At 50.6% G+C, this 24,560-nt stretch overlaps 1 protein-coding gene across 5 annotated transcripts; it reads left to right on the top strand.

Annotated features, from left to right (window-relative positions):
* Window positions 1-10,083: 10,083 nt before the first annotated feature.
* On the top strand, window positions 10,084-18,749 carry EVA1B (eva-1 homolog B). Of its 5 annotated transcripts, none has more exons than XM_081962351.1 (3): window positions 10,084-10,591; window positions 15,856-15,945; window positions 17,517-18,749. In XM_081962351.1, exons 2-3 carry the CDS (start codon window positions 15,876-15,878, stop codon window positions 17,951-17,953), a joined length of 507 nt encoding a protein of 168 aa, XP_081818477.1. In that variant the 5' UTR covers window positions 10,084-10,591; window positions 15,856-15,875; the 3' UTR covers window positions 17,954-18,749. The 5 variants fall into 5 exon arrangements, with proteins under 5 accessions (XP_081818477.1, XP_081818478.1, XP_081818480.1 ...); XM_081962352.1 differs by lacking the exon at window positions 10,084-10,591 and adding an exon at window positions 10,793-11,638; XM_081962354.1 differs by lacking the exon at window positions 10,084-10,591 and having other exon boundaries at window positions 15,420-15,945; window positions 17,517-17,657; window positions 17,751-18,749.
* Window positions 18,750-24,560: the final 5,811 nt, after the last annotated feature.

The following is a 24,560-nucleotide window of genomic DNA, read 5'->3' as shown; positions in this document are numbered from 1 at the left end:
ATTAATTAATTTTAGGAGGCACCAGAGCTTGTTGCAGAAATTGGACTGACTTAATTAATATTGTTCTTCCTATTCCAAAATTGTTTTCAATTTTATTTTCAGAATAACTTATCTCTTCAGTGTGCTTTAACTGACTATGTGGGTTATATTTCACATTATTTGCTTAAAGATCCTTGGCTTGTGTGTTTAATGACTTCTTGTTTTCCTGTTTGTCTATTGCTTTCGTTTTTTCTGCTTTCGCAAGCTTCTACTGTTTTTCAGATGGAGGGCGAAGGAGAGGAGTAATTACTTACAAGGACTCTCATTAAAGGTTCCTACCCTGCAATACAGTTGTCCCTGCAACACTTAGGACTGTTTGTTGCTATTTTAGCTTTCTAAATCTTTTTTCAACAGCTTTTTAACTTAATTTCTGACTCTCATTATGTGTGTCAATTTATTTTTAATTTTCCAGGTGCTTACATCACACCCAGGATTGATTCTAATCTTATGGCTTTGTTTTTAACTTTGCAGCAACTTTTACAAGATCGGAAGCATTTATATTTTGTTTCTGATATACGTAGTTATTCATCTCTTCTTGGACCTCTCTCTGAAGGTACCATTCAAGAAGATGCTGCTGTCTATGTTTTACCTACTCTCTTTTCAGATCCATTCTTCAGTCATTCTTTTTTTCATCAGAATGCCAGAGGACTGGCACAAGCTTGCCATATTCCACTCGACCAAGCCAGGCAGAGTTAATCCCCGTGGTTTGGCCTCTAATCAACTATGGCAAATGGATTCACCTGTTTTCTCTCTGGCTCCCTGGAAGTATATTCATTTATCTATTGTTACCACATCTCAACAAGGAGAAACAGTTAATCATGTTATTTCTCCTCTTTTTTCAGCCATTACTGCTTTGGGCAAAACTTTCTCTTTAAACACTGATAATGGCCTGGCCTATTCTTCATTTTTGTAATTTTGTAACTCATGGGCCTCTTATAATTCCACAAGTTAAGCCATTGTGGAACGTGCTAATTGGTCCTTTAAGGACTGTCTTCACAAACAAATAAAAAAGGAGGGCTCTTGGGCTCTCAGGTACCCAATCAATTTGTTGAATTTGTTGAATTTGACAGACCCCAATTTGGCGTGGGTAACATAACAGGTTAAAAAAAGTTTTGCCTCCCCCTCTAGGGGGACGAGGATATTGTGCTTGCTTCTACAGGGTCTTGTGGATTCCAGCACATTGTGTTTGTCCAGCTAAGGATGTCATGATACCAGTCCCCGAATCCGATTTCAGAGATAGCCAAGATGATTCTACAGACACCACGGCGGCCAATATGATCTCGTTGGACCAGCTGTCCAGTGACGTGGGGAGATGTGAAAAAACCTGACCACCAAAGCGCAACACATGGAGCAAATCCCCGAGAACATATGTGCTGCCATCTTTGCGGTTTTAACTACCACTTCCTTAGTCATCATTTGTTGATGTTTGCTTGTTAATTGCTGCCCTTTAGCGACAATAGCTGTCATTTCACCCAAACACTCACTTGAACAGAGACTGAAGCAAAGCCTATGGATGCAGCTAGCTAACATCACACACACTGATGCTTTTGCCTATCTGAATCATATGATATGGAAAATTTGCTTTCTACATGTTTGGTTCCTGTTTGTATCCCATCTGCAGTAATTCAAAACTTCACTGGTTTGAGTAGATTGTTATTGAATGAAAACTTTAACTATAAGACTATATCTAGTTGGGAGTTGATTGCCTATGATCCACCCCCTGATGCAATTGCTTTATACACTCTGATAGTAGCAGTTCCTGAGAATACAACATGCTCAAAAATAGTTAATTGTATATCTTCAAGTAAAAAGCCTCATTGTTTTCATATTAGTCCCTTCGGGGAGTCCCTTCGGGGAGAGGGGGCGGTCTATAAATTCAATAAAATAAAATAAATAAATAGTTTACCTGCTTTATACGGTATAGCTTTTGAGGAGACTTCTTTTCACTTTGCTCATGTTTGGCTCCTGCAAGGATGGCTTTTTACATGCGGTCAAGAAACTTTTAATTACATTCCTGCTAATGTTAGTGAAGCACAGTGTAGTCTCAGCCGGTTAATTCCTGTTTTGCTTTCCAAGCAACAACTTCACTTAAGCCGTTCTCGACGTGGAGTCACTCTGGACAGCATTTGTGACTCTTGAGACAGCTTTGCTTAATAGAGTATGTAGCATTGGCTATATCTATAGTGGGTGTGCCAGGGCTTGTCCCTTGTGCTTATTTTAATATTAATGCTGTTGTGTGTTAATTTGGCAAAAATAATGCTACTTTTTTTTAGCTATTTTAGTAATTAATGTGCTGTTTTAATCTTTTAGATGAATCAAGAACCATCCAGCACTAGCTCAATATTTTACACAATTTGGTCTCTGATTTGAAAATTGATACTTTAGGATCTTGGTGGGAAAGCTTTTGGGCTTGGTTGCCCACAGGCTTATTGGGAAATGTCATACGTTATTTAGTCATTATTTGTGCTATTTTGATTGTTTGGTGCTGTTTTGTTCAGTGTCTTCCCTCCCTTTGCAAAATATATGTATCATAGCTTCTTGCCCTAAAACCTCCTTCCATACTGCCTCAGAGTCAAGTATGTGCCTTGTATAAGTATTGTAAGGATGTTTTTCTTTTGATTATGATTCTTCTTCTAATCCCTTTTACGATGTCTTGTCTAACAAAATAAAAAAGAGTGAGATGTAGAGGTTATACAAAGGTAATGTACAGACATGCGCAGCAAACGGCCATGATCTCAGTAACCGGTTACCTCAACATCTATGACCTCACCTAATTAGAACCAGTCAGTACCAGGAACTATTGTGTTATGTGAAGCCTCTACCCTGGCTGGGACGGTCTTAGAGATTGACAAGGAGAATAAGCCAATAAGATGCTGTTGCTACCTATGCTCTTGCTTTGCTTGTTGAAACTGTTTAAAAGCCAAATAAATTCTGCGTAAGGCAGACAGACATTTTGGACGCAACCTGCTGTGATGGGTTTCTGAGACCAACAATACTTAAAAGAGCAAGATATGATGGATAAGGAGGAAAATGTTAACAGAAGAGAGGTATAATAATAGGGTAAATATTACTACGTATATGAAATAAGTTAGATCAGTAGATGGGAAAGTAAAAGTAGATAATTTAATAATATCATTAATTTTGAATGTAATTTAAACAATGTGGGGAATTTAAAATGTTAATGATGGGGAAGGAGAATTCGTGAGATATTTTCTGGGAAGAAGAAAAAGGATAAACAACAGGAAAAACTGTAAAAAAGGTGATATATAGGGCGTACAGTGATGTTAACTATATGTAAAACTGAATAAGAAATGATAAAGAACTATGTAAAGAGAATATTGTCGAAGTTGAAATAGCAAAGCTATGTTTAAAAATGATTAATTTGTAAAGATGAATTAATAGTAATTCGTTGAAGACAAAAAGAAAATTGTGTTTAGTAATGATATGTAAGCTTAAATGAATTAATGGAAAAAGATAAATGATTATATAAAAGAGATGAACATTGATAAAAGTGGGAAGATTTGATTATCTTGAATTATGATTATAAATACGATGTATAAGATGTGACCTGGTCAACACTCTGTCCACAAAGTATGTATGATGGAAAAATAGAAAACATTGCAATAAAACTTGTTTAAAAAGAAAAAGAAAAGGATCAGGGCTGCTACCTTGGATTTTGCCGGCTGAATAAAGCCCCACTCTAAATTGGTGTCAATGTATTTTCTCAGCTCCTCCATTTCTTTAGGAGCCATGGAGTACATCTTAGGCTTGGGTAGCTTTGCCCCCAGTAGATATTCTATCACGCAAGCGGTTGGTGGATGAGGGGGGAGGAAGTTGCAGTCCTCTTCACTGAACCCCCCGACAGGTCTCGGTACACTTTTGGCACCTGCTGACTGCCAGGTAGCTCATCGGAAACAGGGACTGTGGTTTCAGGCCCGTTGTCATCGCTAGAGCTTGTGGTCTCTGGGTAGTGATCTGGTTTCACTGGTGGCAGTGATCCAACACCAACGGTAGCCATCTTCCCATTTTATAGAGGGACCCCACTTGTCTAGCCACGCAAGCCTTAATACAATTGACTCAGTCATTTTGGGGGCTATGGCGAATTGGATGAGCTTTCAGTGGTGGCCCATCTCCAGCCTCATGAGGTCTGTGACTAAAGTGGCAGGGATCCCTCCAATTAGCATCCCGTCAACTTGCTCAAAGTGGATGGGGTGAGTTAGGGGTCTCGTGCGTATGCCTAACTGCTCAACTATGGAGAGGCTTCGAGTGCAGCCCGTGTCAATGACGGCCTCTACTTTCCCTTGGACCCCCATCTCGGCACTACAATCTTGGTTTTGACAGTGAAGGGGCAAGTGGCTGCACTTACCATTGGATCACTGCTGCCACCGCTGCTCTCCCCCACAGGAGCTGGAAGAGCGTCACTGGCTGGAGTTCCCTCAACTTCGTTGGGAAGGAGCATATACTTTGGCAGCCTGTTTAGCGAGGCAACCTTTGTCGGGTGGCTTCTGCGGGGTCCTTCTCGTCCCACCCATGGCCATGAGGAACTGAGGCCAGGGACAGGAACTCTGATGCCCGGTGCCCATGTTGCCCACACCAATATCACTTGATATTCCTGGGCAGTGTGGGTGGAGGCGCTTCAGCTTTCTTTACCTGGACTTGGCATCCTAGGGGGTCTCCTGGCTGGCTTGTCCATAGCTGGCTTCCTGTGGGGGTGGATCTCGTGGTCTAAGATGTGTTACGCCACGTCTGTATGCGGTCCGGCACCCCCGATGCCAAAAGCCTGCCTAAGATCTGGGTCCAGGGCCTCCTTAAAAGTGTTTACTAGGAGGCATTCCAGCCAGTCTTGTAGTTTTCCAGCCAGTCTCCAAAACTCCCAAATCAGCTCTTTCACGGGTCACCCGGCTTGTTTCAGTTCCTTGATCTGAGCCTCTGCTTCCACTTGATGGGTGTGATTGTTGAACCTGACCCGCATTAGTTGGACGAACTTGTTGGCATCTTCTAGCTCATGGGCTCCTTCGTCGTGAAGCTCAGCTATCCATTCTGATGCCTCTTCCTCGTTCATGCTGTCTGATATGGTGGAAATCAATTCCTGGTCAGAGGGGTATTGATTCCCATATTAGTCGATGTAAGCCCAGACACGATTAAGAGAATAGGATAGCCTCCCAAGTGTCCCGTCAAATGTTGCTCGGAACCATGGAGGAGGGAAAACCAATGGGACCTGCTGTTGGGCCTGCCCCTGTGTTGAGACCACCAGTGGCTGCTGTTGGGCCAGGACCTGCTGGGAGATTACGGCCTGAAGTTGCAGTTGCGGCTGGACTGGAACCAGCTGTGGGCCCAAGACTTGCGACTGAAAAGGATGCTGGATTGGGCCCGGTGTCCACTGGTATTGCACCCATCCTTGACCTAGGTCAGTGGTCGGCAAGCCACACTTTAATCCGGCTCTTCTGTGTGCCGGGCGCCCGCTCCCCTCCCTCCTCTCGGGCACTTCAAAACAAGCGCCTCTTTCCCTTTTTTCTTTTCAACCCACAATGATTAGGGAGGATCCTGAAGTCGGGCGGGGACGAGAAGCGAGGAGGCAGAAAAAGAAACGGAGGCTAAGGAGCTTCCCCCCCCCCGTCTCCTCCCAGCAAAAATCTAACCGGGGAGCTGGGCGGGCAGTAGCAAATTAGCCGATCAGCTAATTTGCTACTGCCCGCCGGCTCCCTGATAAGATTTTTGCGGGGGGGGAGAACCTCCTTAGCCTCCGTCTCTTTTTCCCCCTCCTCGCTTCCTGGGGCTCCACCAATGGGGGAGCAAGGCCCGCCCAGCGCCAGGCTTTGGGCTAACACAGAGGTCTGCAAAGTTGGCTGTTTTAAGACTGGTGGACTTCAATTCTCAGAATTCTGGGAGTTGAAGTCCACCAGTCTTAAGAGCCAATTTTGCAGATCCCTGCCTGGGCTAATATGATGGATGCCCTTGATGGACTTCAACTCTCAGAATTCTGGGAGTTGAAGTCCACCAGTCTTAAGAGCCAATTTTGCAGATCCCTGGGCTAATATGATTGATGCCCTTGGTGGACTTCAATTCTCAGAATTCTGGGAGTTGAACTCCACAAGTCTTCAAGCTGTCAGGTTTGAAGACCCTGGGTTTTTTTTTCTAAAGGGTTAGGGGTGCAAGGGTCTTGCAACTTGACAGCTTTAAGACTTGCATGCTTCAATGCCAGAGTTCCTGAGCCAACATGACTGGAGGAGGAATTCTGGGAGTTGAAGTCCACAAGTCTTCAAGCTGTCAGGTTTGAAGACCCCTGGGGTTTTTTTTCTAAAGGGTTGGGGGTGCGAGGGTCTTGCAACTTGACAGCTTTAAGACTTGCGTGCTTCAAATGCCAGAGTTTATTGAAACTAAAAACAGTGTACCATCCTATGTATTTTCGGTTTTAAAAATGTGGCTCTCAAAATAAATTTCAATCGTGGTTTTGGCGAGATTTGGCTCAGTTGAAAAAAAAGGTTGCCCACCACTGACCTAGGTAAAATGCCCACCCAGGCGGGATCTGGCTCGCCAGCAGTAATCCGAAGGCTGGTTGTGAGAGTGGGGTTGGGAACCTCCAGACGTTCTGCTGCAGGCCTGTCATCGCCAGCCGGGGCTGAGTCAGCAAGCCCAGGTGTTGGGTCACTTGCACTCTGGGGGTGACTGAGGCTGAGGCTGTGGCTGACCTGACCCCAGACACGAGGCTGTGGGCTGAGCCTCTCTGCACCGAGTGAAAGGAAACTGAGACTCCATTCCATTGCGCTGCGGTCACTGGCCCAGGAAGGTGAACATAGGTTGTGCCAAAGTTCACCTGGGCTGCTTGGTGCCAGGGGCATGGGTAGCCTTGCTCATGTTGAGTTGGCCGAACTGGTCTGGGAGGCTGGTCAGTGACTGACTGTGTGATGGTGGCGGGAATCCCCATTCTCCAGAGCGCCTGCTGCATGTCTGCTTTGACATTCTCCACTCGTGGGTCAAGGCTTGTCCCGCAACCATCTGTGGTTCCAACAGCATCTCTGGGGGGGTGGGGGAATCCCGCAGCTTCATCTTGCAGGGTCAGATCCAGCTGCGAGGTTCACTCAGGTGCCGGCTCTTTGCGCCTGGCTCCCATTTGGCGTTCCCCCTCGATGGCCTCTTCAGCTTCCACCACAGCTTGGGAAGGAGAGTAGATGGTCTTGGCATAAATGGCCAAGCCATTACCTATGGCTCCCCCCGAGAGTCTCTTCTCTTCCTCCATCTTCCCTGACTTTGCATTGCCAGGGCTCAGGTCGACACTGGGGCTCAGGACTCCAGATAGCACCCCAAAGTTCAGGGGAGCTGGTAGAATTCTTTAGAAAGGATTCGGGTTAATGTCAGGGTTCCAAGTAACACCCCTTACAAAAGAACACTCGGTGTTTCCTCAAAGTTTCATTTTATTAGAGATGTCATACTGGTACATCTGGGAGAACCTGAATCTGAAACTTTCCAGGTTTTCCCCACCCAAAAGAAAGTTCAAGTCCCTGCCCAGCACCCACCTGTCCATCACATGATCCAATCAGGCACCATCCAACTGGAGATGCCTCCCAATCACCTCATTGTAGCTGCAGGGCCAGTTGACCTTGACTTTCTGAGAAAGAATGCTATTATGGCTACATAGCACCTACACTCTGTATAATCCCCCCCCCCCCAATTTCCTACAGTAGAAAATGTAGCAGGCCTGAAGTCCAAAAGATAAAAGATTGCTTCCAGGTCTGACAGACCCACTGGAGAACTGTTTTCCTCCAAGCTTGCCAATAACCGTGGCCGCCTCTGGAGAAACTGAGGTACCAAGGGTCATACAGCCACCACCACTCATAGGCAACCCAAACAGGCATCAAGACTCTGTCCAATTAGAGATGGATAATACTCCACTTAAACAGGATGCTCCAGTAACATTACGGTGGTCCATCAGGATCCATGGGCCCCTAGGGGGGAGGGGTATGTATTGAATATATGTTGTGTTAAGCCTTGCTAAGTAGCCCTTAGAGGATCCTAATGTTAATTTCAACTGTTTTGGAGGGAAACGTAGAACATTCATAGTTGGGCGGGCTTTTTCAAGTACTATGATTGGTTAAGGCCCTGTGGGCCGAGTATAAATTGCAGGGGTTTGCCAGCAGTTCCTCAGTTCCAGTTTTGAATCAATAAATGCTGTTGTATCTATGCGGGTCTGTTCTTGCCTACTGAAGCCCACTACACAATAACTACCATTGCCCTTCCAGCTGAGGAGTGGACTTGATGTGTGCTCTTTTCTAGCTTGCTACAATGTTGCTGTTCCATTTCCTGTTGCTCTGCTGTGTCCATCCAAGCGTTTGGGGGTCCTGCACAAGTTCTAAAGCAACTTCCCAACCAATCCTCCTCACCAGCCCCCTCCCCAAGCCTATATTTAAGAGGAAGGGGGAGCTCTGGCCCCAGCCAGCAACCATTTCCTGTTGCTCTGCAACCTTAATGCAAACCAGACCCCAACTCTGAGCCTCAGCTGCACCTCCCTTTGCAGTCAGGAGGAGGCGGACGCAGAGGGAGGGGACAAGCTGGGAGTTTCTGGGCTTCCTGGCTGTCCCAAAGGCTCTGGATCATTCTCCTCCCAACACCCCCAGGTAAGCAGCATAGGAGTGGGCTCCTTTCCATTCCTTTCCTTTCTATGTATTCCCTTCTATATTCTTCTCATTTCTCCCCCTCCCCTCACTAAAATAAAAGCAGGGATGTCTTTCTGTGTTTGGCCACTCACGGAATGATCGGATGTCAGCCACCTTTATAGGAATCTCCAGTTCCAGGATCTCTAACTGCGTGTCCAAACTGCAGCCCACAGGCCGCATGCGGTACTGCCAATAGCAATAGCACTTGGGTTTATATACCGCTTCACAGTGCTTTATAGCCCTCTCTAAGCGGTTTACAGAGTCAGCCCTATGGCCCCCAACGATCTGGGTCCTCATTTTACCCACCTTGGAAGGATGGAAGTCTGAGTCAACCTGGAGCCTGGTGAGATTTGAACTACCAAATCGCAAGCAGCGGTCAGGCAGCAGCAGTACTGCATTCTAACCACTGTGCCGCCACAGCTCAGCTGGCAACACAGTCCCACAAGAAAATAAAAAACAAAGGAAGTTTGTTATCTATATACATTAACTACATTCTGTATTTTAGAGGAGTATCCCTCAATCATTTGGGCACCAGGGACCACTTCCGTGGAGAGAGGTTTTTCCGTGGACCGGAGGGGCTGTGCTTTTGCGTGCTCCCTGCATCCCGTGGATGGGGCTTGGCTTGTTTGCACAGCCCGCTGGCATCCCGCAGACCAGTGCCGGTCCCCGAACTTTTAGAGGCAGCCCAAGAGAATTCCTCTTCACTCAGTGTGGTCCAGGCAAGCCACAGGCTGGCCCAACGCATTCCAGCGACTGCTTGGCAGAGAGCTGGGACTCCGCTTTCCTTCTGCTCAGGGCCCAAGCTGGGTAACTCCCTGGCCACCTGTGGCATTTAGGCAGGCAGGCAGGGCTGGGCCAGTTTTTGGCCCTTTCAGCAGGGCAACCAGAGCAAACATTTCATGCTCCTGTGTCTGAAGGCCTCCAGGGGGGAGAGGGAGGCCTGGGCCTGCCCAAACCTCAGGAAAGCTGCTTTCCCCGCCAGAGGGAGGGTGCCTGGGGCGCATCCCCTCTTGAGCCCTCATGAGTGCTGCCCCTTTGGGAGGCCGGGTGCAGCTGAAGGGCCAAGATGCCAGGGAGGCCACCGGTGCCTGCCCGCCTTCCCATCCCTTCCTTGGAGGAAATCATTAACCAGGGTAGCTGGAGGAGGAAGCGGCAGTTGTCCTGGGAGACCAGAGCTGCCCTTTGGCCTGGTTCAGCCTCGCCAGCCGCTTTTCCCCGACCCCGCTGCCCATCAGGAGGGAGGCAGCGCTCCAGGCCAGGCACCCTCCGGGGAAGGCCGCTTGCTGGAGCCGCCGCGGTTGTCGCCCCGCATTTTTGGCGTTTCGGCCACAGCCGGGAGGCTCCTGGGAGAAGGCGGCGGATCTGGCTGCCCCTGCCCAGCCGAGGGCGGAGGGAGGCCAACGCCGATCGGTCCCCCCGGGCGGGGATGCGCCCTTCGGCGGCAACCTTCCCGAAAGGCTGGGGCGCAGCCTGAAGACGGGGCAGGTCCTGAGGCCGCCTTCCCTGAGTTGAAGCCGCTCGCCGGACGGCGCCCGCGGGTCTTCCCCAGCTTGCGCGGGCGGGGAAGGGGCGCGCGGGCGGGGCTCGCTCTCGGTGGGCCGGAGGCCGTTCCCCTGCTCCGCTGGCCAACGCCCCGGAGGCCGTCCCAGCGAAGGACGACGGCTCGCATCCTGCGAATCCCGCTGAAAGTGGCTCTGGGGCGGCGCCGGGAGCGTCCCTTCCCCCGGCCGCCCCGCCTGTCCCACTCGCTTCCCGTCCCGTCTCCGCCGAAAGGAGCGCCCCTTTCCACTCGCACCAGGCGGTCGCTCGGCTCGGCTCCTCAGCCCCGGCCGGATCCTCCCGCGGGCCCTGCCTCCCTTGCCGCGATGGGGAGCCGACGGCCGCAGCCTTGAAGGCAACAGGTAAGCCGCGGCTGCCGCTTCTGGCGGCGGCACCGAAGCAGGACGCGCCTCCCAGGACGTGGGGAGGAGGGCTCCGTCGACGACCGCCGGACGAGCTCTCAGCCCGGGTCGGCCCGGCAGCCTGCGCTAGGCTTCGCCTTCGGGCCGCGGCGGTTCGCGGGGGGGGGGGGGCGCAAACCGGCGCGGGAGTCCGGCAGCGGAGGCCAGCCGAGCCCTCTGCGCGAGTTCAGAGGTTGCCTCGCTCCTTCGTGTTGCCGGCCCACGACTCCCCCGCGCCCGCCCTCTCCCTTGGCCCCAACGGAGCCCCTGGAACCGGAGCCGCGCCTCTCTGGAAGAAGGGATCCCGGGTGGCGGCGCCTTTTCGCCCTTTCCCCGGACTTGCTGTTCCCCGAGCCAGGGAAGGGGGCGGTGATGGGGCGGCGTTCTTTTTTCCCGAAGAGAAGGGCTTGGACCCCCGAGGCATAACAAGCCCCGAGACCTTCGCCAAGGAGCCTAAGGGGCAGCGCTGAACGAGAGTCCGGAAACCATCTCAATCCTAAGGCTCCAAGCCACAAAGTTTCCCTCCGGCGGTCAGAAGTGGGAGGGAGCTGCCCGAGGAGCGCAAGGAGGGGCGTCACCTGGTGGGCCACGAGCCCCCGCCGCCCCGCCTGGATTGGGCGCTGCCCGGCCGCGGTTGTCCCGCCAAGGAGCCGCGGCGGGAGCGTCGGGAGTGGAGGGGTTCCGCGCCGCTCGCTCGCTCCCTCCTTCGCCGCGTTGAGGCCAGGCGCCTTTTCTGGCGGGGGGGGAGGGGGTCGCCATGTTCCCTTAGCCCTTCCCAGAGTCGTGGCGTCTCCAGCTCCGGCTCTCCGAGGCTTCGCTCCGCCCGCCTTCCTGCTTTTCCTGCCCCGACTGGCCAGCAGCCCGTCCCAGCCGAGGCCCAGCAGCAGCCTCGTGGCGCGGGAGAAGCCGCGGTCTGCTGTTGGGCGGGAGGCTGTGGCGCTGCTGGGGCTCCCTCGGGCCCTGGAAAGGAGCAGCCCGGGACCTCTTTAAAGCTGCCTACTGAACAGCGTTGTCCTCTTCTGGAGGGACTTCGGGATCGGTGTCCTTTGAGCTCTCCAGATGGTGAAGAAGCCAATGGCTCCGTAGAGGGAAGGCAGCCAACGAATGGAAAGTGCCTACAAATACTTGGGCATGTCCTTGTGCCCAGGTCCCACCCCTTGGGTGTTCGTGAGAGGAAGCCCCCCAAGTGCATCTTCTCTGCTCACTTGCCTGGGGGCAGCCTCTGGCAAGGAGAGGCTGGAGCTGGGTGCTTCCCTGGGTGAAAAGGGCTCTCCCCGAAAGGAAGGTGCCTCTCTTTGTTCAGTGGTCCTTGGATGCTCCTTCAGGGCTGGTCACAGTTGCCATCTGAACAATGCCGCATAAGGAAAACAAGGAGGGCCTTCCCCTCACAAGAACCGCCCGGCTGGTTCCAAAGCAGTGAAGAAGTCAACCGTAACACATGGAGTTGCTGCAGACAGTTGTCCTTCCTAGAGTTAGGAGGACCCTTGAGTCCAGTCCCAGCTCTCTGTAGGAGCCCCAACCCAAGCTTCCCAAAGAGATGGCCCCCTGGCTCCATCATTACACATCCAGGAAAGGGAAGCTGATTCTTTTTACCCTCCAACGGCGCTCCCTGTTAAGAAACACTTCAGTTGACATGGGGCTTCCTGTTCTGTAACTTAATTTTATTATTTTTCTTCTGGCCTTTGAAAAATGGAGGACAACCCTCTGTGCCTCTGTGTTGCATCATTTTCAAATATTTATATGCTATCTCTTCTGCACTAAATCTTCCTAGTTCCTTCAATTTTTTTCCTCATAGAATGTAACTCCAGTTTCTTGAAAATCTGTTTCCCAATTATCTTAGTTGTTCTTTTAATTTGTCTGAATCCTTTTTAAAGTGTAATGTCTACAATCAGACATAAAACAGGATCTCTCCCTTATAATATACAAGATTAGATATTATATGCAAAACCTAATATACAAGATTGTGTAATTTGGAAAGTGTATATTTCATTTGATGGCCATATTTGTTCTTTTGCAGCTAAATCACACAATTCAGCCTTATTCAGTTTATAATAAACTATTTCTCCAATTTTCCCCCCAGTATTGTTTCCAAGCCAAGTATCTCTGCTCAATACTTTTGCAGTTGATAACTGTTACCTAATAATGTCTATGTCTCTGTTAAATATATTGTTATTTTTCAGTTTGACAAAGGAAGCTAAATCGTGCTTCCCTGGGTGAAAGGGAGTTTTGGGTGGGGCGGGCGTTGCTTTTGAGTCTGTTGGTTACCTGGACTACTCTCTGCAGTTCTCTTGACAAAAGTTTTTCAGGAGTGCTTTTCCTTTGCCGCCTTCATCCCAGGACTGAGAGAGAGGGACTGGCCCAGGGTTGCCCAGCTGACTCCATGGCTAATGTTAGACCTCTGGTTTCTAACCACTGCACCACCTGGCTCTCCTTCCTGTGTTAGCAGAGGGCCTTTGGCCATCTTCAAAGAGCAGGTGCTACAACAATTCCCTTCTATTGGATCTTTCCCGATGGATGGATGGATGGATGGATGGATGGATGGGTGACCCATCCCTCTTTCTAGTTGCTGTAGAAGATGTTCTTTCTTGGCTCCCATCTTCACTAAGCTTCTTGTGCTGCCAACGCTCTGCTCTATTTTACTCCCTGGCTGGAGTAGTTTGTATTTTTAATACTGTATGGCCTTTTAAGAAACTTTTGTACTCATTTCCCCATCTTTTTTCTGCTTATAATTGTTTTGAGTTCATGAAAACTGGAAGTCCAAATTGTAGGAGGTTTGACTACACTCAGCTAGTTTTCTTTAAGGACGAATATTCCTGCTCTTTCCATCAGCTCCTAACCCTTCCCCGTTGGTTAATGTCAGTTGAAGGGCAGCTGATCCCCCTGTGCCTTCCCGCCTTTTGAGGGATGGAGTTGTCAGGGAGTTAAGACAGCCGTTTTCTGGAAGGATTAAGTTGCAGGGTTTGCCTCCCATTGTGATTCCTACCTGCTTCTTTGACAGATCTACAATTAGCTTTTGAACATATCATTCACAGCTTTTTTTTTAACGTGAGGTAATATATCTGGGCCATAGTTTAATTTTAACTAATTCCACCACTGTGTTTGACTGAGGCATCCCTTAGATTTCTGGAGATGTGAATATTTATAATATAAAGTGCAATCTCCCCCCCCCCACCCCCATTTTATTGTTTCTGTTCCCTTTTGACCAAGTTATGCTGCTCACTTGCTATATTCTAATCATTGGAATCATCCTGCCAAATTTATTGCACCTATCAAATCTTTTTTTCTTCCTGGAATGAAAGTTTCCTATCCTCTCAGTCTTACTGTGGAGGTTATAGCCATAGCCCTTGTTACTCAGTCATCTTCCTCATCCTTGGTTTCCGCTGAATGTCCTAAGAGTTCAGTCCCTGTCTTTCTCCTGCAGGGCAGACGCAGCCTTATACAAAGGTCTTCTACCTTTACATCCCCAGCCCTGACAGAGGTACCTTGAAACCCTCCTGATCACTTGTAGCATCGATCCATAGATTTCTTGGGATACAGTCCATCTTAAGAAGAGAAGCTAAGATGGAAGGGACCTTGGAGGTCTTCTAGTCTTCTAGTCCCCAACCTCCTGCTCAAGCAAGAGAACCTATACTATTTAAACTTACACCTATAGCACCTTCTACAAGTCCATCCTCCCCAAATTGAACTTGTAGTGTTTTCCCTTTCTTGTCCTCTTCTCTGGAATGGAAGGATGGAGAAAATGTTTTGAGCCAGGTCCCAAAGCCCATGGTGCAGTGGTCACTGCAGCAAAAGTTGTCCCAACCAAGTTGTTCTGTAAGCGTCCTTGACATGTAGCCAAGAGACCAGGCCTGGGTGGCAGCAGGATGACGTTGTTCGTCCATCGTTTTTGAAGAGGACCTTGGCACCAAATGGGTTGTGAGCTGTCCACGGTGTGTCCGCAAGCGGCTGGTAAGGCCTCTATGCACACGGAATGTTCTGCCACAGGTCAGGCAGCAGGATAAGAAGCCTCAACATCCAGTCAGTGGTTCTTCATCTGAGATGGAGCCATTCCTGGGAAGCACCAGGAGGCTTCCTCCCTCCCTTGCCTGCTCCGTTCTGCAGCTCGGAAAACATTGGAAGGACCAAAGGCAGCTAAAGCAGAGGGCAAGGAAAAGAATCAATTTCCTGTCCGATTTGGCTGCTGGCTTCCATTTATTCTTGGCCTGCCTGAAGAGGGCAGTTGGGCTGGGTGACTGTCACAGGATTTGGCAGCCTCTGCCAGGACTCCCATGACGCCTCTGCAGGGCCCGGGGGGAGGGGGGATGGAAGGGGGAAATCAGGCTTTGCTTGCTGGTTAAAAGGACCCTGTTTTGCTGCCATCCCAACTTCAAAGCTCCTTTTATAACTTGCTTCATTCTGAATGCTACGGAAAAAGTGGTTGTGTCTCTTATTGGTCTGACTTCCTGAAAGCAGGCAGGCAGAGACTGAACTGTAGTTGGGATCCAGTCCAACCTGTTCCCATATTTCCACCTCTGAGATGGGCAGTTGTGAAAGAACCACTGTGGCATCCCCTGAGGGAAGTGAAAAAAGCATTCAGCTTCTGTTCCGCTTCAAGGCACCAGAGCAGGGGTGGATTTCAGCTCTCAGAATTCCTGAGTCAGCCTGGTCGTAGAGGGGCCCTGGCTGCCCACCCCTGCACCAGACGATGCATTCGGCCTTCCAAGAAACGCCTAATATTCTGTCCCTTTTGTGACACAGCAGCAAATACTGTACTCTACCCAAAAAAATGTCACCTTTGCTGAGTTCCTGATTTGACCCTGCTTTGCAAATGTGTTCCAGAGGGTCCCTGGGGGCCCTCCAAGGCTGCCCAGCCAACCTACCTGTAAGCATGTTAGCATTCAGAATTCAGCTGATATGTATCCCATGACCAGGAGGTAAAACATTAACTCCAGGTCTTAAGAACCTGTAAAACATTGCACTCAACTCCAACCTACTTTCAGCCATGGAGACTCCTGGGTCACTCACCCTTCCTCACCCCGGCCTACCTCACAGCTTGTGCATTTGGGAACCAAATGAAAGACAATCAGCCTCTAAACTGCAGGGATTGGACTAGTAAGAAGCAGATTATGTTTTAATTTTAATCAATTAATAGTCAAGACAAGCCAGCTAGCCAAGTGAAGGGCTTTGCAAGGTCCAGCATGATGCAAACCATTCGCACTGCCGAAACTCCATCCCCCTCTCTCCAGGTACCACAAAGGCATTGACCATGGAAGCGGATGGCAAAGGGGAAATGGAACTCCTGAGTAGCAGCATTGCAGCCTATGCGCACATCCGAGGTAGGTGGGCAAGTGGGCCTTGGTTGAAAGGTGTGTGTGCCACCACACCAGATAATGTTTGAGAGCGCTTGATGGGTGCACAACATGCTTGGTCTGGCTTAGCAGGCTCTCTTGGAAGTGACTGAGCCCAATTATCTGGAACTGTTTTCAGGAACCGGTTGATGCTGAAGAATTAGACGGTGTCCTTGTGGCTATAAGCTCAGCTACATGGACTCATGCTCTTTCTGGTTGATCAGGGATCCCAGGAGTGATATTTATTTGGGTTGTGTGGTGGTTAAATGCCTCTTTGCAAGAGGAAGAGGTATCACCTGTCTCAAATGATGTGATGGTGGACCCCTTCTCAAGGGGGTATCCTTTACCCCAACAGTATGAGGCAACTTCCATCAGCCTCCAAACTTCCCTTTATGGGGAAGATCATTGAGAGGGTGGCTGGCACTCAACTACAAAGCCCAGGATGAAATAGTTTATTTGGATCATCTTCAATCTGGATTCAGACCAGGATACAAAACTGAAACTTGTGACTCTTGTTGGTGACTTTCAGGGGACTAAGAGGAGACTGGTGCAACTATTCTGGCCCTCCTGGACCTTTGAGCAGCTGGACTGGCATTGGGGGGTTTGGGGTGGAAGGCACAGTTTTGCAGTGATTCTCCTCTTTCCTTCATAGCCAGGTCTAGCGCCTGACCCTCGCAATGTGGGATGCTCAGGGCTTGAGTCTTTTTTGAGCTCTCCTCTTTCAATCTAAACCACTGGGGAGGTCATCCATGGGGTTATACGTCCACCTCTCTCCAGGCAGGTGATGCTGTGCAATGCTAACATGGAGGCAATAAAGGTCTAGATGGGGAGAAACTGGTTTCTGTTCAACCAGTTGAAGTGCCTTTCAGCCCCTGCCTCAGCCCGGGTGATATGTCATCTTTGACTCCGGCTGGGGTTATATTCCCTTGGACTGAATCACGGCTCCTGCTCCAGAAGCAGGTGGCAGCCTTGCCTAGGTGGGCTTTGCACAGATTGAAGCATTGCTAAAGCCTTGGTCACCCCACCCCAGCGCTTGGATTAGTACAGTTTGTACTGTTTTTCAGGAGAATTTCCCTGGAAAATTTCACTTTTTCACCAATTTATGGGCTCTGGCTGCTTCAAGTGCAAAGATTATTTTGCCTGTTGCTTTACTTTTCTGATTTTTAAAATGAACTTACCTTTCATTGTTTTAAGCCTTAGTGGTTTTGAGGCTGTTTCTGATTGTTCTCTTTGAAGTCCTTCCAGGAGGGAGAACTGGTGGCGATAGTCAGGTTCAATCCCTTTAGTTTATACCATTTTATGGGGAGATTGCTCTTCCCTCCTTGCAGCCTGCTTGAAGAGCAACACAGAAAGAATGAAAGACAGTCCCCCAAGGAGCAGATGTGCGGCCAGAGATCAGAGCAGCTTCCTGTTCTTGTGCCCCAGAATGCTGGATTCAAATCCCAGGTGCCCAAGCAGCAGAAGCTGGGAAGGATTTGCCCAGTGAGGCCCCCCCCCCCATCTACCTCCCCCCCCCCACAAGCCACCATGTCTGACCTGCTCCTTTTTGTCTTGCCTAGATAACCTGGAGAGTGTGGGCCTCTACTTTGTGCTGGGCGTCTGTTTTGGTCTGGTGCTGACACTCTGCCTTCTGGTCATTCACATCTCATGGCACCCTCAAGTCATTCCCCCCAAGCGCCAAAAGAGCCTGCAGGACTCGAGTGAGGGTGAGGAGGAGGAGGAGGAGGAGGAAGAGGAGGAGGAGGAAGAGGAAGAAGACACAACCGACCACACACTTTCTGTCCCCCCCTTAGCCATGACAGAGCTGCCCCCGGGGGTTTCCCCCAGCACCCCGGATGGAACCCTCACAATCAACGTCTTTGCTTCGGCTGAGGAACTGGAACGTGCCCAGCGCCTGGAGGAGCGCGAGAGGATCCTCAGAGAAATTTGGCGTAATGGGCAACCGGATGTTCTGGGAACTGGGACTGGGACCATCGGGAGAGTCCATTACTATTGACCAACCTCTTATTTCATGCCTAAGCTGAGTAGGCAACCGTCCTGCACTCCTTGAGGCACTGCGACAGTCACAGACCTTGAACCAAGGGATAATGGCGGGTGGGAGAGGAGAGGTCTTCCCCAGTGTGAGTGACTCTGATGGGAGCACCACACAGAGCGGGGGTGGAGAGCTACCAGGACTATGCCAGGGACACTAAGGGGATCACTCCCAGGTACCTGCTTCTGTGGGGAGGAAGGGAGCCTGTCATGGGTTCTGGAAAGTCTTCATGGCACCCTGGTGGATCTGGGAGGGAGAAGGCTTGAGGGACTTTGGGCCCACTTGGTGGAAGGATGCAAGATCTTTGGAGGTAAAGCCTCCAACCGCTGAAGAAGCTGGGCTTAGTATGAACAGCACTGCCCAATCTTAGCTGAGCTGCTTGTTCAGGCTGGCGCTATGCCCAGAGCTGTGCTCTGCACCCTCTTCTCTCCCCAGCAGGTGGGCAGGCTCTTCTCCTAACTTGCCATACCCCCCCCCTCCCCACACACATAATTCCTTATCTAAAGTACTGTATCTTATCTCAGGCTACCCTCCATGGTGACTCCTGGAGTTTCCTCTGCGGTGGTATTTCTTACTTCCTCAGAGGGGTTCAGCAGTGGGAAGTCTGCCTCTAGCAGGCTGAAGATGGAGCTGGCAGAGACCGGCTGCAGGGTCCCCATGCCCAGCTCCTCACTGCCTACAGGGGTTAACCGACTGGTAGCAAATACTCCATTTAGTGTGTAAAACTTTGCCTTATCTTTTATAAAACAGAATTATTCCACTGCTGTAGTTCTTGTGGTGCTCAGTGCTCAATTCCTTAGGCTGCTTGTGGGTGTCATTCTTCAAAAGTGGGGGGGAGAGCCACCAGTTTTGTATCACTTGGGAAGAGGGGCATTGATTCCTTCCAAGGGAGCTTTTATCATACCATTCATTGGAGTCACGTGCCAGTCCAGCCTCCCCCTCCTTCTGTGGAGGACACTGGTACTTTCCTGAGAAGTTTTGGTTCTTTAGGTCCCAGGCTCTCACGGGGGAGGGGAGGGGGGGCGCACGGGACGACACCCCTTGCAGAACCTTCTCGGTTTGTGAGCAGGCAGCTGTTCCCACGCTTCTTTTTCCCCTCCTAACCTTCCAGAGATTCCCTGGTCTTTCCCTTGAGGGGGGGAGATACTGACTCCCCTTCCCTGCTTTTCCATCAGGGAATAGATGGCTTTGTCCTATCGCCAGAGACGATTGGGATTAGGCCAGGTGTGTGTGTGTGTGTGTGTGTGTGTGTGTTGTGTGTGCGCAGAAGGGCATAGATGCAGTTCATGGAAACAAGTAGCTGTAAAAGAAGTTAATTTTGTCATCCCAGACAAAGCAGATCCTGGACTCTGGAGAACTGAAAGCCCCTTGCTGAGGGAGGGGGAGTCATTGCTTCTGAGATAAAGAAACTCCTCCATGCCCTCCCTTTCCTCCAGGCCACCTCCCTCCTCACCCCACCCCCCCCAGGAGTGGTAAAAATAGCCTTTCCGCTCAGTCCTGTTGTAACATGAACCAGATGTTTGCCAGATGTTTTCCTGCTGCAGAGTTTCCTGCAAAAACCCGTTCAGGAGACTTTGGAGTGCTAGAGAAGGGGAAGGACAAACAGAAGCCGAAGCAGCTCTCCTCCGTTTTGCAGGGAAGAAACGGAAGTCTTTTCCTTTGAGGGGGGGCAGGAAGGCAGCCCACACCTTCCCCACCTATAAAGCCTCAGTTTTGCCATCTGTATCTTACGCTTAAAATACAGGCAACTCTGATTTGTTTCACGTCAAGGAAACAAACTCCTTGTCTCGGTCTGTGGAGAAGCCCTTGGAACCTGTGCTATTCCCCACTCCCCTCCCACGCATTTCCACATTCTTTTCCTTGGTGCAAAGCATTCCTTCGGTTGGTTGGATTTAACAGACCTAGAATTGTGATTGGGCAATCCCCACAAAATGATAAAAGGACGGTGAGAGAGATGAAGGCGAGATGGAAGGGGGTTCTTCCGAGGCATTGGTTTTCTTGGTTGAGCTGGGATTGGAAAGGAGGCCACAAGGCCCATCACCAGACGATACAAGACTTGCAAGAGGATTTGGAGCTCTTCTGGCCCATTGCAGGATTCCAGCACTGAAGTCTCCCTGACAACGTTCATCAAGTTTCCTCCCCAAATGAAGGACTTTCCGCCTCTCTCTGCTAAAATCGGTCTTGAGGATTGGTGGCCTGATGTTCCTCTTATAAAAGTGGATGCTGCCCCCACGGTCTTTGCTATCCCTCTGCTCATCTGAAGATTTGATTACTGGATTGTCTTTAAGCCCCCAGCCAGGTCCTCTTCCCTTCCTCTGGAGGGAGGATGCCTTCTCCACGGAAGACATCCTGGCTCCTCTGTAGGCTCATCAAAACGCTCCTGTTGCACCTAAGTTGGAGGTGAACGTCTAGCACAGCAAAACGTTGACATCATTTCTTATACAGGTAGTCCTCAACTTACGACCACAATCGAGCCCAAATTTTATGTTGCTAAGTGAGAAACTTGTTAAGTGAATTTTGGCCCATTTTACAACTTTTCTTGCCACATTTGTTAAGTGACTCACTGCAGTTGTTAAGTTAGTAACCTGGTTGTTAAGTGAATCTGGCTTTCCCATTGATTTTGCTTGTCAGGAGGTTGCAAAAGGGGATCATCACATGACCCCGGGATATGCAACCGTCATAAATATGAACCACTTGCCAAGCACCTGAATGTAAATCATGAGACCATGGAGATACTGCAATGGCCGTGTGATAAACGGTCACTTTTCCCACTGCTGGTATTCAATTCCTGCAGTCCAATTCCAAGCCGTTAATTCCCCCTCCCCAACAAAAATCTTTGTTCATCCTTTAATGTTGTTCCTTCACACAGGAGCCAGAGGACTATGAGTGCTTAGTTTAATTAGTAGCCTAATTCATGCAACTAGTCCTTCTGAACCATGAACTGTGGATTGCAAAGAACCCATGAGGCTGTGCCCAATGCTGAGCCCAAAGCAAGTGACATCTTAACAGGGTTCCCCACCTACTGGCACCATCCGAAATCTTGGTGTCTCATTTCAGAGGTAGAGGACTCAAAGGGAACATATTTTGCCCAAGGGAATCTTCGCGTACCCCTCCCCAATTTCAACCAAGGCTACCCACTTGTCGTCCCCCACCCTCCATTGTTTGGAACCCCAAGGGAGAGAGATGCGGGCAGCCAGGCTGTTGCAGCCCATGAGCAGAACAGAAAGAAGCATCTCTGGTACGGGGCATGGCGTGTCAATCTGCATGTTGCATGGAGGACAGGTGGCCCAGTATTTTAACAAGCCATGATGGTTTATGACAGAAGGGCACTGTTTTATTGACAAACGGGAGCTGAGAAACCAGGAGTCTCAAGAGGCTGAATGGCTAGAAACCTAACAAATGTAGGGTGGTGTTTAACTGATTTCTTGGCTGTCACTCAAGACCCATACATACCCAGGAGCAGCATCATGACCATGGGACTGGATTCACCTGCTGCTCAGCCTCTGCCCATGCACAGAAAGCTACCAAAGGGAAGGCGCCTCCCAGTGAGAAAAGCCAGATTAACGTGGGACTCAGGCATGGAACAAAAAAAGAGAAGTCGGGAAGGACGTCACCCTTCGTCCAAGCAGGGCAAACCCCAGCTGGAGAGGCAGGCACGTTGGGCTGCTTCGCTATCCACAGGGCCGGCCCTTGGGAGCAGCCACGGAGGCCCAGCCTTGCCTGCAGTCCCGGGTAGCAGATTGGGAGACCGGACAAAAAGAACTGCATGGGCGCCCCCTGCTGCTGGAAGCCAGAAGCACAGGCCATATAGCCGTGATGGCGAACCTATGGCACGCGTGCCACAAGTGGCACGCGGAGCCATTTGTCAGGGCACGCGAGGCGCTGCCCTGTCAGCTGGCCAGCTGAGTTCACCTTTTTAAAAGCTATTTTTCGCCTTCCCCAGGCTCCAGAGGCTTTATAGGAGCCTGGGGAGGGCGAAAAGAGGCTCCCCGCCCCCCCGGGAGGCTTCAGGGACCGTCCCGAGGCTTCCCTGAAGACTTCGGAACACTTAAAACCAACCTCCGAGCAACCCGGAAGTGACTTCCGGGTTGCTCGGATGGTCGTTTTAAGCGCTCTGAAGGCTTCAGGGAAGCCTCGGGACGGTCCCTGAACAGGCACAAGACGTGCGTTTCCATCGCCCGGGCCCGGATCGCCTCCACTGCGCGGCGCCTCAGGCTCGGCGTCCTTGCGCCCAGCCTTCACATCGCTGCCGCCGCCGCTGCTAGGACGGGCTCGGCCGAAGGGAAGTCTGTCAGGCTTCAGCCGCGCCGCCCTCGCCTCCTCCTCCTCGCGGTGGAGGCGATCCGGGCCCGGGCGATGGAAACGCACGTCTTGTGCCTGTTCAGGGACCGTCCCGAGGCTTCCCTGAAGCCTTCAGAGCGCTTAAAACGACCATCCGAGCAACCCGGAAGTCCGGGTTGCTCGGAGGTTGGTTTTAAGTGTTCCGAAGGCTTCAGGGAAGCCTCGGGACGGTCCCTGAAGCCTCCGGGGGTGGCGGGGAGGTTTTAAGTGTTCCGAAGGCTTCAGGGAAGCCTCCGGACGTTCCCTGAAGCCTCCGGAGGGGGCGGGGGGGGCTCTTTTCGCCCTCCCCAGGCTCCTATAAAGCCTCTGGAGCCTGGGGAAGGCGAAAAAATCATGCAAAAATGGGCGCGTTGTGCGCGCATGCGCACTGGGGGCGCGTTGCATTATGGGTGCGGCACGCCCGCACACGACCCCCCCGCGCTCCCCCCACTTGTGGCACGCGAGCCAAAAAAGGTTCGCCATGGCTGCCATATAGGAACCACTCCCCACTGCAGTCCACATCTGTGCACACCTGGATTGGGCTTTATCTACACCTTAAGTGCAGCTGTTGCTGCACTACACTAGTGGGCAGTTGCTTCCTTTGGAAACAAAGGCACCCAAAAAGGAGGTCAGAGTTCCTGGCTCTGCCCAGATAGTGCGGGCGAGAGGCACGCAGCCTTTATTTGCTCAGAACATAAAATAGCGGGAGTTGCAAGGGACCTTGGAGGCCTAATCCAAACCCCTGGCCAAGCAGGAGACCCTATACCTGTGATGGCGAACCTATGGCACCTGTGCCGGAGGTGGTACACAGCGCCCTCTGTGTGGGCATGAGAGCAGTCGTTGCCCCAGTTCAGCTCCGCCTCCCACCAGCCAGCTGGTCTTCGGGTCTCTGTCGCACATACGCCGGGGAGGGAGGGGGGGCACGTGCAGGGGGGCAGGGCCGCATGCGCATTGCACTTTGGGGCTTTGGCTGAGCGCATTTGCGTGTGCATGCACGCTCTGGGCACTCTGTCCGGAAAGAGTTAGCCATCACTGCCATGTTGGATCAATGGCTGACAGTCTCTTCTTAAAAGCCTCCAGAGTCATGGAGCAGCACCCAGAACTTCATGAGGGAAGCTGTTCCGTTGGTTAATTGTTCTGTCAGGGAATTTCTCCTTCTGGGTTCTGGGTTGGTTCTCTCCTTGATTAGTGTCCAAGATTCCAGATGGGGGTCATGTTAAGTCCATTAAATGCAAGTTAAGCCCAAGGAGCAAAGGGAGACCCTGCAATCCAACACACTTAACCGCACAATTTCTCCCTGTCCATTCTAAATCGGAGGCTTTCAGGATTTTACCTCTAAGCCTGGCATAAGCCACACATGACACCTTCTAAGCTGAACTGGGATTTGCTTGATGTTGGCATGCCAATACATTCAACGAGCCACAAATAAGCAAAGTAAGGTGTATTGTGTGAACACAGACTAAACACTTGTGCAGAGTTGGATCTAATTAATACTTGGATGGGAGAGCAGCACAAACTGCCAGGGTTCTAGAAATACTAAAAAAGCCTAGAAGGAAGGAATGACAAATCCTTTCCAATTGTCCCACCTCCAAGATAAGGACCTTTATGTAGTCACCGGGAGCTGCTTCACTTTGATAAAAGGAAGCTTTTAACTCCACTCGGGGCAGAATCCCAGCCTCTAGGAGAGACGCTGGCCACCACCCTGGTTAGTTGGTTAGTGCCTAACAGGCCCTTTCTGATTTTTTTTCCAAATGAAAAATACTTCCCCAGAACCTTCCCCATTCACCACCCCCCTCCCCCAAGAGCTTCAGTGACTTTAACCAGATCCACTTCCCCACTCTTCATTCTTAATCATGGTCACCCTCTCTGCCTGGAAACAAAACCCCAAATATGTGGCTCCAAGTTCCAATGGAAATGGACATACTTTGCTGCCGCAAGAAGCTTTCGAACACATCCAACTCCCTTCTCCTAAAGAAATGTAGTTATCGTACGTTCCCTAAGCCGGTGCTTGTCAACCATGGCAAAGAGGTATGGACCCAAACATCCAGGATCCCCAGCCAATTTCTAATTCTGGGAATTAAACTCCATGCCCCTTCAAGTTGCCACGGTTGAGAAACACTGGCCTAGGCCAATATTCAGGCAAGAAACCCAAACCCCCTCGTGTTGCAGGTCAGGTCTTTTTTCTCAGCATTAATGGACATTTTTCAGAAGTCTGCCATGGCTCCCTTCTGTATTGTCTGCACCCTGGTTT

The sequence above is a fragment of the Natrix helvetica genome, assembly GCF_964273705.1.
Source record: "Natrix helvetica genome assembly, chromosome: 9".
In the NCBI taxonomy this organism is placed as follows: domain Eukaryota; kingdom Metazoa; phylum Chordata; class Lepidosauria; order Squamata; family Natricidae; genus Natrix; species Natrix helvetica.
Note: the sequence above shows the minus strand (reverse complement) of the source record. Positions and strands in the feature narration are given on the sequence as shown.